Genomic DNA, 14,237 nt, shown 5'->3' with positions numbered 1-14,237 from the left:
AGGAAGGATCTCATTTTCAAAGGATATAAACACTTTTGGGTGCTACTATTATATGGAATTCATCCTTTTCAACATCAACCAGATGTATTAGCTAGATAAAAAGTCTGGCTTACAGAGTTAAAAGTGGAGGCAGGTCAAAATGTCCGGTCGCCGAAATGTCCTGGTCAGAATGTTCGGCGTGTTTTATCAGTGCTGGATGATTTTGGTCAAAGTGTTGTATGATCGTGGTCACAATGTCCGATTATTGTGGTCATGATATCCGATTACTATTCAAGTGAAATATGTCATTTGATATGCCAATAGTACTGAATGGTACTATGGGATGAATATAGAAATAAATCTTAATTAATCTTAATTCAATCATCAATAATTAGTTGTCAGTGCTGAGTATTTGCGGAGGTAATCAGAACTAGTAATGTCACGGCTTCCATTTTCATCATAATGTCCGATTATTTATTATTTAAATTAAATATCTCATTTGATACGATAATGCTATTGGATAGTTTAATTGGATATGTTTGTTTCTTAAACTATATATAATCGGACATAATGGTTATTGTCATTGGACATTATGTCTACTGTCATCGGACATTACGGCCACATCATCGGACACAATGGGCGACGGACATGAAAATCGGATATTATGACTTGTATTCTTAAAATTCATTACAGGAACACTTCAGAGAGGAACAGAATGAAAAAAAAAGTCACCGGATACGGAAGGTGCTAATCGAGATAAGCTAGAAGCACTTCACTACCAACGGGATGCCTTGGAGACGAGAAAGTTAACTCTCATAACTGATACACGGATGCATAAGCTTCTCAGCAAGGTGGCACACTTTAAACATTTCGTCCCCGTTAACCCCACTTGAATACATTGAGGATGAATTGGGCTTCGCCGACCCACGGACCTCCTCATCGGTTGGCCCCTACTGAGGAAGACCGTTAACAGGAACAAAACCTTTAAAGAGCGCCACTATCATAGAGAATGGGAATACGGAAAACACTAGAACTCTACGTTCTACAAACAACACTGGTCACGAAAGGCAGCCATTGGTAATCACTTCCCAAGGAATGCATTTCCCAAACTTCCCTCCAGCCTTCCAGTCCATTTCAATTGGGCTGCTATTCCAGCCTCATGCTCTATTGCTACTAACAAAACCCAGTGAGATATATATACATTACTCACACACACACGCACGCACGCACGCAGAAAGGCGCACACAGAGAAAGGCTAACGTAGAAAGACACACACAGAAAGGGAGAGAGAGAGAGAGAGAGTGTTCGCTTTCATTGTTGACTAACTGTACCTGTCACCCATGACCAAATGTTTCCCGAAAGTTCCTGCCAGCCATAGGAGCATATTTCCGATCCTTGTTCATAGATGGCGTACCGCTCATCCATCAGCGTGAGCACGAGAACGAAGGAAGGAGACGAGGTGATGGAAGATGCAACATATCAGGTGTTTCTTAATATCATGATACAAGATTATACAGGAAACAAGTATGTAAACAAGTATAAATGATAGAACACCTAGTTCAGAGTTAGGGGTGTAAAACCATTAAACCTTTGTCAGGTCAATTAATGTGAGGGTTAGGCGCAAGGTAGAAGACGGAAAAAAGAAAACGGAAGAGCAAGTGGAGGACGTAAAAAGTGATGACTACTCTGGTTTGGTTGTACGTGCTTCACTGTTAATTGTAATTGCACAATTAGAATTAAAACAAAATAATCTATAAAAAAAATTCATGACACTAATATTCCGAATTACTTTGTCAGACAAGGAGGTAGAGTCAATACGACATTTTGACAACAATGACAACAAGAGGCGTATTGATGGGTTTCTGTCTCAAGCAGTCAGGACTTGCAGTGCAGAATATATAGACCAAGAATGTGACATCCGATAGGTGTTTACAAAATTGATATTCCTGAAGCTTGCTATATTACAGTGTAAGAAAAAACAACAATATTGGATAACCGTCTTTAACGGCAGTGAAACAGCCACTAGGACTGTGCTACCGAAACTATCAGTTGTTTTAAGAAACGATTATACAACTTTATGGATGAGAATGACAGGTGGTGATGGATACGGAGCTGCCTAGTGTAGGCCTTATGGTCTCTTGCAGTCTCCTTCATTCTTATGTTACCGAACGTGTTGTCCCTGCACGAGGCTCAGTGTGTACGGGCTTTACTGGTGTTGATGATTGTAGTGTTTCAACACGCCACGAGGTCTTGACTTAGCTCAGCCATATTTCATCTGAGTGAATGGGATTGTTCAGTTGCTTTGCAGCATCGCAATTTTGCTGGTCGATTAGACATGGAGGAATGAACAATAAACAATGCGTTATCCATGAACAGGAATTGGAAATATACTCTTGTTTTTGGCAGGGGCTGTCGACAAACTTATCCCCGTGTACATGAAAATACACGAGTGGGAAAAAACAAAAAAAAAAAAAAACAACGCGCGCGCGCACACACAGACACACACAGAGTTCTCTATGGGGCATCATTAAAATTCGGAAATCTCCACTATTCAGAATGAAACCGCCTTTCAAAAACGTACAAGAATATTATAGAGTGCTCTGGTCTCCATAGTTTCCAGATTTGATTTTTTTTTTTGTTCCGAATATTGAAAATTTCCTAATTCAGAGATTACCGTTGGACTAAGTGTATCGCGTATCCGTACATATACGCGATACTAGAGGGATAACGTGAGGTCCCTTTACCTTTGGTCAGCTTCTTCAGACCAACCCAGATGGTCTTCCCGAGCACTGGTGGTGGTGGAGGGTGGTGTTGGTGGTGCAAGAGAGGGGGCAGTGGTGAAGACAAGTGCGTTATTGCCTACAACCTTGTGAGGTGCTCTTCATTTTATTTCTCAATTAGCTACTTTGAAGATTTCTGTGCATGCGTGCGTATGTGTACATTTGTACACATGTGTATGTACGTGGATTTTTTGTGTGTGTGGGCGCGCGCGTGTGTATGGGTGTATGTGTGCGTGTGCGTGTGTAAGTGTATTTACCTAGTTGTATTTACCTAATTTTAGTATACAATAAAGAAGCCATGCTCTCCGAGTCCCTCCTTTTACTCTAGCTATCATTCCTTGCTTAATTCATGTATAGTTGCAACTTGAACTATATCTACCTATTCTCCAGTCATCATACTTAGATTTGAACGCATGCTTGGTTCCAGTTTGGGTTATATTGTCTTCTAAACTATTCCAGGTATTCATGCATGTGTATTTTTTCACAACCCGAACAAAGAAATCTCTGTCGATGCAGTATATCTTCTCTAGCCACCTATATAACATAATTAAGTCACATCTTTCTCTTCGATTTATCTGTTTCCAGATCCATTTTTTTTTTTTGTATGGATTATTTGATAGTCTTGGAACCAGTCTGGTTGTTGTTCTTTGTACGCTCTCGATCTTGCTTATATCTTTCACTCTGTGTGGGGACCATACCACTGACGCATACTACAATCTTGGGCGGATTAGGGTTGCTATGATTTTTTTTTTTCTCTTCATCCGTATATTGAAAAGCCACCTTACTGTTCTGAAGAAGTCCTTCCCACAGACTTACCGATATATTTGTCTGTTAACAAGTTGTCTTTTATCAAGATTCAATTTTTTTTTCTTCTTTTCGTCTTTGTAATGGAATCGCTTTATAGTGAATAGTTTAAAGATGGTCTTTTTGAGCTACCACCGTTTTCCGACACTATCTTTTTTGTATTGAATTTTATTATTCATTCTTGACTGCATGCGAATATAGTGTCCAAATCGTTTTGCAACAGCTCATAGTCCTCCTTATTCTTCCCTCTTCTCATGACTTTCTCATCATCTACAAATACGTTAGCAAAGCTTGCTGTAACTACCTTCATATCATTAATATATATAAGATGCATTATATTTACTAGCACTGAACCTCGTAAGACTTCACTGGTTAATTCCCTTTATCCTGACATCTTATCTTGTAATAATGTCCTCATGCACCATTCTTTCAGAAAAAATTTCATCCATTCGAGTCGTTTACCTCTTAGTCCTACAATGTGTTCCAGTTTCTACATTAACTGGCCCTGATCGAGCCCACCCTCTCTTGCAGAGTATCAACTGCTCTCGAATTGACGCTCAATAGGCTTGACCTCTCAGATCTAAACTCAAAATGACTCCCAAAATATTCATCTCCTTAAGATATTTAAGCCACCAGTCTTTCATAATCTTCTTACAAAATATCACTATTGTGCTGGCCAATGATACCGGTCTGTAATTCAGTGATGTATATTTACATTTTTATGAACTGGTGCCACATTAACCCTTTTCAATTCGTAGCACTACTCCTTCTTCCAATGAACAGACAATAAGACTATTGATCTAGTTCGCCAGTGGCTCCATACATTTTTTAAGTATCGAGTTTGAGATCCCATAATGCTTTGCAAATTTTCTCAAATCCAGGTACTGGATACTTTTCTTATTTCTGCGTCTACATTTTCTAAATCCAATTTATGTCTTCTTCTACAAAATTGTTCTCCTTTGTGAATATCGATTGGAAACCTTTATTCATTATTTCAGCCTGACCTCTTCAAACACCTCATCGCTCACTTTTAGTTTGGTGATCCTTTTCCGGTGTCCCAATTTACCATTGATAAAGATGTAAAACAGTTTTGGTTTATCTTTCCCTTTATCTACAATTGCCCTTCTTAAGATTTCATTTGTTTTCTCTTTTCTGCAGACTCTTGTGTAATAATTTCTAGGTCATTTGTAAGCCTTCTTTGTTTTATTGGTTCTTCTGTCTCCATTTTCTCCAAGCCATGCCCCTATTTTTTTTTTTAGCTATCTCGCATCTTCTATTAAACCAGTCTTGTTTCCGCTTCTTCCTTCCACCAATCCCTGGCACGTATTTGTTCACTCCTTGTTGTTATTGTGAAGAAAATATTTCCATTTCTTCATAGCTCTAGTTGTATTCATGAATTCCTTTCACTTTGTTTTCTCAAATAATTCTTCGAGCCTGGGAAGATTGTCTTCCCAAAAATGAGTCTACATTGCCTGTGCGATTCTTTTCTATCATCTACCAACTTATATTCAATTGTTACGTGGTCACTTTTTCTAAAGGGCATTTTTTTTTTCAAAGGGCCAATTATATCGTTGGAGAGTCATCTATTCTTACTATGTCACATCCTTTACACTTTGGGTTATCGTGTCCTCCATTACTATATCTAACAGAATATTTCACCAGAAATCTACCTAATCACTTGATTCCCAATCATCCCAGTTGACCTCATTGCAGTTAAAGTCTCTCACATGGACTGTATTGTTACTTCATTCGATGTTATTTTAAGGAGAGTTGTGTCCGTTTCTTGGCATTCAGCTTCATTCTAAGTTAATCTCTTGGGATAAGAGGCCATGTGACTCTTTAGTTCTAATTTTCAGATGCATTAATTCATCCTTTTCTATATTCAGATTTGCTTCTTCCACCGTCATATTGCTTCTCATAACAACCATCACCCCACCATCCATTTCATCTTCTCTATCTCTTCTCCAGATAGTATATATATTATTTCCCAGTTGTAGATAAACATTTCATAGGAACTTGATTTCTAAGCACTAAATATCAGGTTCATTTACCGTCAAGCAATCATTAATCTCAAACCTGGCCGATAACAAACTATATTAGCATATGCTATTTTCAAGTTCCTTGCAGTGTTTCACGTGCTATATCGCCCGTCTCTCCAGAAACCATTTCTTCACGCTTTGATTGCAAACCTTCCAGAAAGAATAGAATATTCATCTATCTGCCTTTCATTTACGACCTTGGCTTTCTTCATAAGTTCCTGTGTCTTTACACATTCGCCCTCAATCGTATCTTTCCTGATCCAAATGTTTTTAGATTTATTTTTGCTTGCTAATTTCTAAGACTTTCTGTGTGTGCGTGCGTTCATACGTGCTTTCGTGGGTGTGTATGTTTGTGTGTATGTGTGTGTTTATATATGTGTGTGTTTAGGAGTTCATATACATGAGTGTATGTGCGCATATGTTGTTCCCTCTAACTTGTTCAATACCTATCAGACATCTCATTTGTCACAATTGAGATTTCATAAAAACTAATTTGGTGAACAATTAAGTGTCAGCACCTAACGTTTTCCCCAGTCTGCTGAGCTACTCCAAAACACAACAATACTAAAAATATGTTTTGCAAGTATTCTTATTTTCAAAACTGGCAAATTTTTGCCTCTAGGTGAAAAAAGTGGAATAGATTCAATAACTCAAATTGGACCTTTCGTAATGAAATGAACATACTCTATTCTAACTTTCTGTACGGATTTTGAATTCGTTCTTAGTTTACAATTAAAAAAAAAATCTCTGAGACGTGTTTTGTAGACCTCCCACTTACTGGAAACGGATTCTTCCAAAGTCGCCAGACTCCCGGTCGATGAGGCTGCGCCCATGCTTCTACGATCATCCTCCTCCTGGACCTGGCCGTTAACCAGGTCGTCCTTGATTTGGGAGTTGTCGAGGTCCTCCTTCAGAGAGGAGAAGTCTAGACCCTCACGAACCCTCAACAACCCAACTGAAAGATGTTGGTCGAAGGCCGAGCTGGTAGGGAGAGGAAAGAAGTAACATAATTATAGTGGGAGAAGGAGAATAGTGGAAGGGAGCCGTGAAGGTCTCAAAAATTGTGAGAGAGAAGGAAAGTGATAAAATAATAATAATAATAATAATAATAATAATAATAATAATAATAATAATAATAATAATAATAATAATAATAATAATAATAATAAAGAGAACCATAACTATCATAATAATTATGTTTTTTTTTTTTTTGGGGGGGGGGGTGCTAAAACACTGAAATCTCCCATATCAACAATGGAACGCATTTAGAAAATATACCATAATGCCCTTAATAACCAAATATTTATATATTTTTTTCAACTTCTCTCTCCGAATGTTGGATACTAACAAATTTCAGATTCCAGATAAAAATAATTTTCTGTACTTTTAGGCCTTTTTCACACGGGCAAACGCATGCGCGCACGCACACACTTACACATACACACACACACACACACACACACACACACACACACACACACACACACACACACACACACAGGTGTGTGAGTGGTCTCAGACCTACCCAGAGATCGGCAAATAATGAGCTCTGAGCTCACTGCCGTAGGGTGGTGTCTGGCTGTCTCGACAGAGACTGCAGCAGATCCGAGGTGAACACACACACACACACACACACACACACACACACACACACACACACACACACACACACACACACACACACACACTCACACACACACACACACTCACACACTCACATCGGGACTCACTGTATGATATTGAAGTATGTCAGCAAATCCTCCCTCGGCGCCTCTTTCCAGTCGGACTTGTATCCCATGAGGACCACGTTGGGCTTCAGTTTGCCAAGGCCCACATTGGCCATGAGACTCCGGGCTGCGTCATAGACGGAAGGACCATCGGCAACTGCGTAGAACGCCCGGATCTTGTTGTGCTGCAGCCACCGGGTGGATGTGTCGGTGAGACGCCTTTTGACTCTCGGCGGCGCAGGGTCCTGTCGAGAGGTCAACCATATATTAGCAACCGACCGAACTTGTCGAAAATCAGCCAAGCAACCAGCCATCTCTCCATTCATCCATCTAACCAACCAAATCATTATGTAACCAAACAACCATCCATAAACCAACCAACCATCCATCCATTCATCCTTTTAACCAACTAATGGACAAACCAACCAGCCAATCAACCAACTATCCGTTAGACCAGCCAACCATCCATCAGAGTAACCGACCGAACTTGTCGAAAATCAGCCGAGCAACCAACCATCTCTCCATTCATCCATCTAACCAACCAAATAATTATGTAACCAAACAACCATCCATAAACCAACCAACCATCCATCCATCCTTTTAACCAACTAATGAACAAACCAAGCAGCCAATCAACCAACTATCCGTTAGACCAGCCAACCGTCCATCAGAGTAACCAACAAATCAGGCACCCAGCAAACCAAACAAGCAAGAAATGAGGCAAGCAAGCGACTAACGATGCAGCTTCCCGCACACCCCGCCTATACACCCGCCGTCACTTGCCCATGTTCCCTCCTCACCTTCAAGTAGTGTCCCACCACCAGAAGAGACATGTTTTTGGTGATGGTGTTGGCAAAGTGCAAGAGGGGCGGCCGATCTCGAGGGGCACCTGCCAGGACAAGCAACTGCGGACGGTAGGTCTTGACGTGGTCCTCGAGCCCCCCGAGGGCGATGACGGAGCCGAGAGCCTCATTGTATGTCTGGGCCTGGGTCGAGGAGCCCCAGTTGGCGTCTGGAATTGCAAGGAAAGGTATACATATACGTACACGAACAAATACGCACGTGCACGCACAACACGCACACATATACACACACATGTATGTATGTATGTATGTATGTATGTACAATATGTTGAGACCGGTCAGGAATAAACTTGGCCCTAGACCCGTGTCTTTCTCTTCCTCCTTCCATGTACAGTATGTATGTATGTATGTATGTATGTATGTATGTATGTATGTATGTATGCATGTATGCATGTATATATGTATGTATGTATGTATATATGTATGTATGTATGCATGTATGAGTGTATGTGTGTATGTATGTATATATGTATGTATGTATGCATGTATGAATGTATGTGTGTGTGTGTGCATATATTATCAACTTACTTATCTAACCAGTTATTTATCAATTTACTCATTCATTCATTCATTCATTCATTTATCTATTTTCAACCCTTCAACAAGCTGGGATATTCTTAGATAGCTTTTGCCAAAGTAAGCACATTTCATTCAGTTAAGGGTTGCACTCTAGGAACGTATGCAGTCATATGTTCATATTTCCTTTGTAGATATTTTTTTCCATGGGTACTGTGACCATCTACATACCCACCCACACCCACACACGCACCCACACACCCACACCAACACACACGCACCCACACACGCGCCCACACAAGCACACGCGCACCCACACACACATCCATACACGCGCCCACACACGCGCACACCCACCCACACACACATACACGCACCCACACATCCATACACGCGCGCACCCACACACACACACACACACGCACGCACCCACACATACACCCACCCATGCACGCACCCACATATACACCCACCCACGCATACCCACACCCATATATCCCATATATCCATTGCAATTCTAGAAAAAAGACACTGATCACCTATGACATTGAATAAAAGTCATCCAAGCAGATATAGAAGCAGGACAAAGCGCGTTAAACAACTGCATAATTTCCCATAAATCCATAGCAATTCTAGAAAAGAGACACTGATCACCTATGACATTGAATAAAAGTCATCCAAGCAGATATAGAAGCAGGACAGAGCGCGTTAAACAACTGCTCACCTGGCTTTCTGTAGTGAATGACGAGGTAAAGGATGAAGATGATAGCGCCCGTGAGCAGGGCAGTCCACCACTCAATCAGGATCATGACGGCGGTGCAGAGGATGGCACCCACTAGACTCAGCCACATGTTATAATACTGTCGGGGGTTAAAAAGGATTCATACAAGCTGTACCACTTGGCTTAAACCCTTATTCTTTACATTATCCTCCCTTCCCCCTCTTCCTCGTCTTCATCCTAGTTCCCCTGTTTTCTTAACTTAGCTTAGTTTAGCTTAGTTAACACAACCTCGTACTTATTTTCCTCCTCCTTCTCTTCCGTGCCTCCTCTTCTTTCCTACTTATTTTCCTCCTCCTACTCCTCCTCCCCTCCTCCTTCTCTTCTTTCCTACTTATTTTCCTCCTCCTCCTCCTCCTTCTCCGTCTCTTCCGTGCCTCCTTTTCTTTCCTACTTATTTTCCTCCTCCTCCTCCTTATGTTCCATGCCTCCTCTTCTTTCCTACTTATTTTACTCCTCCTCCTCCTCCTCCATCTCTTCCCTGCCCCCTCTTCTTCCCCTCCTCATCTTACTCCTGCTCTTCCTCCTCCTCCTCCTCTTCCTCCATTTCCTGCTTCTCCCTCTACCATCCCTCGTTTTCCAACTACAGGCACTGATTTTTTTTTCTCCCTAACACCAAAATGCTCCATTCGATGAGAGACGTGTTCGTGTTAGTAACAGGAATTGTTTCCTCGAATTTCACTGACAACTTGTAGCCCTAAAATAGAAACAGTTCTTGGGGAATCGTACAGATCTCTCTGTAAAGAGTCTTAGGAATGTTGTCTCTATTGTGTTAGTGTTGTACGGTTTCCGTCATCGGCTTGCAAAAGTAGGAAGAGAGGAGAAGTGGATGGTTTGTCGTCTCCTTATGTAAAAGGGGGAAGGAAATACAAAGGTGTAGGGTGTAGCTGTTGCGAATATTACACTTTAGTAAATACTACTACCAAAAATAAATGAATGAAATAAAAATAATTCTTTCCTTAAAGGGAGAGCAATTTTCCTCAAGCAATGCTTCACATTCTCCCTTTTCAACAAGTAATTTTGTAGAAAATTTGTATATATGTATGTATAAATTGTATTCTATTTTGTTGAATAAAGCTTAACTAACTAACTGCTAGGCATATGCACACACAAAGGTAACTATCTCACCTTGAAATCAGGCCTCCAACTGGGAACACGCTGCAGACTGGCGTGGAAAGTGGAGAAGTTGATGAGAGCGTAGGCCGCCAAGAAGAAGTTGCTGATGATAGGAGCGATTGAATTGAGTTCACCTGAAGTTCGAAAGGAGACAATCATGTTAGAGTAAAAGAAGAATAATGATAATAATACTACTGAATTTTAGTTTCTTTTCCGGGTTCCTTTGTGGTTATTCAGCAGTTTATTGGATCACGTGGTTTTGTGGTCTTTTTGCACACACACACACACACACACACACACACACACACACACACACACACACACACACACACACACACACACACACACACACATATATATATAATCAAATCCACCACTGCTGAACAAAAGGTTTCTTTCATAAAATTTCATGATTCACACGACCACGTCAACCTTTGCCACGTCACCCCTGCAAACTTCTCAATCTCGTCTCTCCACTTTCTGTCTGGTCTCCCTCTTCCAAGCTTACCATCTCGCGGCGTCCACTCGGTATCACACTTGCCCCATCTCTCATCAGTTGTTCGCACTTACTCTGCCCAATTCCACTTTCTCTCTTTTACCGAGTTCTACCGAGTCAAAGGCCTTCTCGTAATCTACAAAAGCTAAACACTGAGGTATATTGTATTCTGTCGTTTCTCGATTAGTTGGTTTACCGCCTGCAAATAATCTAGAATCGAATATCTGCTCCTAAAGCCTGCCTGTTCTCTCGGTCGGTGTCCATCTAAAACTTGACTTAGTCTATTTGTAAGGATCTTGGTGAATACTTTATATACATTTAATAGCAAGCTAATCGGTCAGTAGTTAATAAGGTCCTTCTGGTCTCCATTTTTATGAAGCACAATTACTATAGCATTGCACCACGATTCAGGAAGTTCTTGACGTAAGCACTGAGTGTACAACTGCGCTAACTTAATATGAACTTCTTTCCCTGCGCCTTTCAAGAGATCTATCGATATACCATCTTTCCCAGGGGCTTTTCCTCCTTTCATATATTTTAGAGCTAATTCTACTTCTTCCTTTGTAATCTCTGGTACACTACTAACGTCTACAGACGAATTTACTGACTCAACTACGGTCTTCGACGAGTAAACCTCTTGGTAAAATTCTTCTACTCTTTTTATCATTCTGTCTCTGCATTTAATGATTTCTCCAAGCCTATCTTTCAAATATATCATTTGCTGTTTTACTAGAGCATATCTGCACTCGGCCCCTTTAATACTTTTACCTTTCCGAATAGTTTCCTCTATTTCATCCGTGTTTCTCTTTCTTTTCTCTGATCTCTGCCTTTTGTTGATAAGCTTGTTTAGTTCTACTCTTTCTATTTCGTCTCTTCTGTTTTTAATCTGCATGGTCCTTCTTCTTTTAATTAGGTCATTTGTAGCTTTGGAGTATTTGCTTTCTCTAATACTTTTTGTACTTCCTATTTTCTCTGCTGTTTCCATAATGATATTCACTAAATTCAAATTCATATCTTCGACGGTGTCCTCGATAGTTTTTAGAGCTTCGAATAGACTTTTAATTTCTAAGTGAAATTTCTTATTATCCTTAACCTTCGCAAGGCTTATGTCCGGTCTGCCCCTGACAAGATAGATGAGATATCCAGAAACCTAATTATATTCTTTCGAAAAATGTGGAGTATGGAGGGTGAGGGTGATTGATGGAGGGTTCTTCCGATTAACGAGAGGAATTAGGATGAAGAATTATTATTGAGGGGAGGGCGTCGAGGGAATTTAGCAGCCCAATTTTCTTGTTTCTATTTAATTCGTCTTTTACTCTTCCAATATATATATTCTATTTATTTTGTTCAAATCAAATTTTATTGGGTTATTCGTATACTTTATGTAATTTCGTTTCAGGGTGAAATATATATATAATTTTATATATATAATAACTCTATCTAATTTCATTTCATCAAGCAGTGCACTGGCCGTGGTAAGTTTAGATTGTGGGTTGATTGACGCGTGGAGTTGGCTCGGAGCAACAGAGTCCACGGGGTAAAGGAACAAGAGCAAGGGCAAGGAGAAAAGAAAACGGGGAGACGATTAGAAATGGAGACGGTGAGACGGAAAGTCAAAGAGAAACAGGAAGAGACAGAGAGAGAGAGAGAGAGAGAGAGAGAGAGAGAGAGAGAGAGAGAGAGAGAGAGAGAACGAGAGAGGGTGGGGAGGGGGGCGACAGGAGATAGCGACACAACAACAGCAGCACCTACCGATGAGAATGAAGGCAAGAGCAATGATGAAGGTGAGGCCATACGCCCGGAAGGGCTCGTTGTTCTTGCCGTAGCCGCGGGCGAAAACGTGGATATAGGGGAAGAGGTAGTCGTTGCAGAGGGCCTGGAACACTTTGGGCGCGGAAACGAGGGAAGCCATGGCCGAGGAAAGGGTGGCCGCGAAGCATCCGGCGTAGATGATGGGGCCGAAGACGGACACCAGCTCCATCACCTGACGCGAGGAAAATAAAAAGAATAGTGACCTGATTTTTTCATTGTATGTAGCATTGCTAGGGCATCACAGATTACATACTATTATTATTATATATATATGTTTTGTGTGTGTGTGTGTGTGTGTGTGTGTGTGTGTGTGTTAGTGTGTGTGTGTGTGTGTGTGTGTTAGTGTGTGTGTGTGTGTGTGTGTGTGTGTGTGTGTGCGTGTGTGTGTGTGTGTGTTAGTGTGTGTGTAAACGAAAGGTATAGAAAGTAGAGAATAAACAAAACACAAGGAAAGGGAGGGAAAGTGGAGACAAACTTAACACGGGAGCAGATATTTGACAGAAAATATTGAAAAGAATAAAAACATAATTAGAAGGAAGTGCTAACGACGTTGCTTTCATGGCAAATATGCTCAACAGCAGGCTTCATTTCTGATAACTAAACTAGACCCTATTGTGGTGGGACATTTGTATTTTTAAACTTAATTTTGAACCCTCATGTAGCTGAACGTGAATTTACTCACCGACGATTTTATATTCTACGAAATACTCCTGATAACTAAACTAGATCCTATTGTGGTGTGACATTTGTATTTTTAGATTTAAGTTTGAACCCTCATGCAGCTGAACGTGAATTTACTCACCGACGATTTTATATTTTACGAAATATGAAAGAATGTATCAAATTGAGACAAAGGAATCACGCCACGTCTAACCAACTGGCTAGCGATGCAGCAACTAAACAGTATACAAAACAAAACCAGCGTTGCCCTGGCATGTACAGGGCTTCAAGGTTGTCCTTGTGTGTGTGTGTGTGTGTGTGTGTGTGTGTGTGTGTGTGTGTGTGTGTGTGTGTGTGTGTGTGTGTGTGTGTGTGTGTGTGTGTGCGTGTGTGTGTGCAATAAAACACTAGAAACGTATGTTCACAAATGTAGGAGTAACCACCAGGAAAGATAATCTAACGAAGAAGAGCGCTTTCGTATATTTACATCTTCAGTACTAGTGCAAAGAAGGGATTACCTTTGTACTAGCACTGAAGATGTAAATATACGAAAGCGCTCTGCTTTGTATTTTATCTTTAATGGTGGTTACTACCGTATATGTATGTACATATGTATGTATGCATGCATGTATATTTGTATGTATATACTGTATGTTTATAATTGATC

General features: G+C 40.6%; 1 protein-coding gene across 5 annotated transcripts in view; it reads right to left on the bottom strand.

Moving 5' to 3' along the window:
• LOC143024586 (bumetanide-sensitive sodium-(potassium)-chloride cotransporter-like) overlaps positions 1-14,237 on the bottom strand; it is a 77,765-nt gene that overhangs the window by 10,877 nt on the left and 52,651 nt on the right. For 4 of the 5 annotated variants that reach the window (XR_012966289.1, XR_012966288.1, XM_076183411.1 and 1 more), the window contains 7 exons: positions 12,851-13,082; positions 10,615-10,736; positions 9,433-9,568; positions 8,130-8,341; positions 7,333-7,574; positions 6,381-6,583; positions 2,724-2,768 (listed from right to left, as the gene is read on the bottom strand). Coding sequence is in view for 3 of the 5 variants with exons in the window: in XM_076183411.1 (XP_076039526.1) it covers positions 2,724-2,768; positions 6,381-6,583; positions 7,333-7,574; positions 8,130-8,341; positions 9,433-9,568; positions 10,615-10,736; positions 12,851-13,082 (1,192 nt within the window). In the remaining 2 variants the exon portion in view is untranslated. The remainder of the gene's footprint in view (positions 1-2,723; positions 2,769-6,380; positions 6,584-7,332; positions 7,575-8,129; positions 8,342-9,432; positions 9,569-10,614; positions 10,737-12,850; positions 13,083-14,237) is intronic. The other variant, XM_076183413.1, reaches the window with a different exon arrangement.

Source organism: Oratosquilla oratoria, chromosome 4, assembly GCF_046742065.1.
Source record: "Oratosquilla oratoria isolate Oo_2021 chromosome 4, ASM4674206v1, whole genome shotgun sequence".
Lineage (NCBI taxonomy): Eukaryota > Metazoa > Arthropoda > Malacostraca > Stomatopoda > Squillidae > Oratosquilla > Oratosquilla oratoria.
The sequence above is the reverse complement of the archived record's forward strand: the minus strand, read 5'-3'. Positions and strand labels throughout refer to the sequence as shown.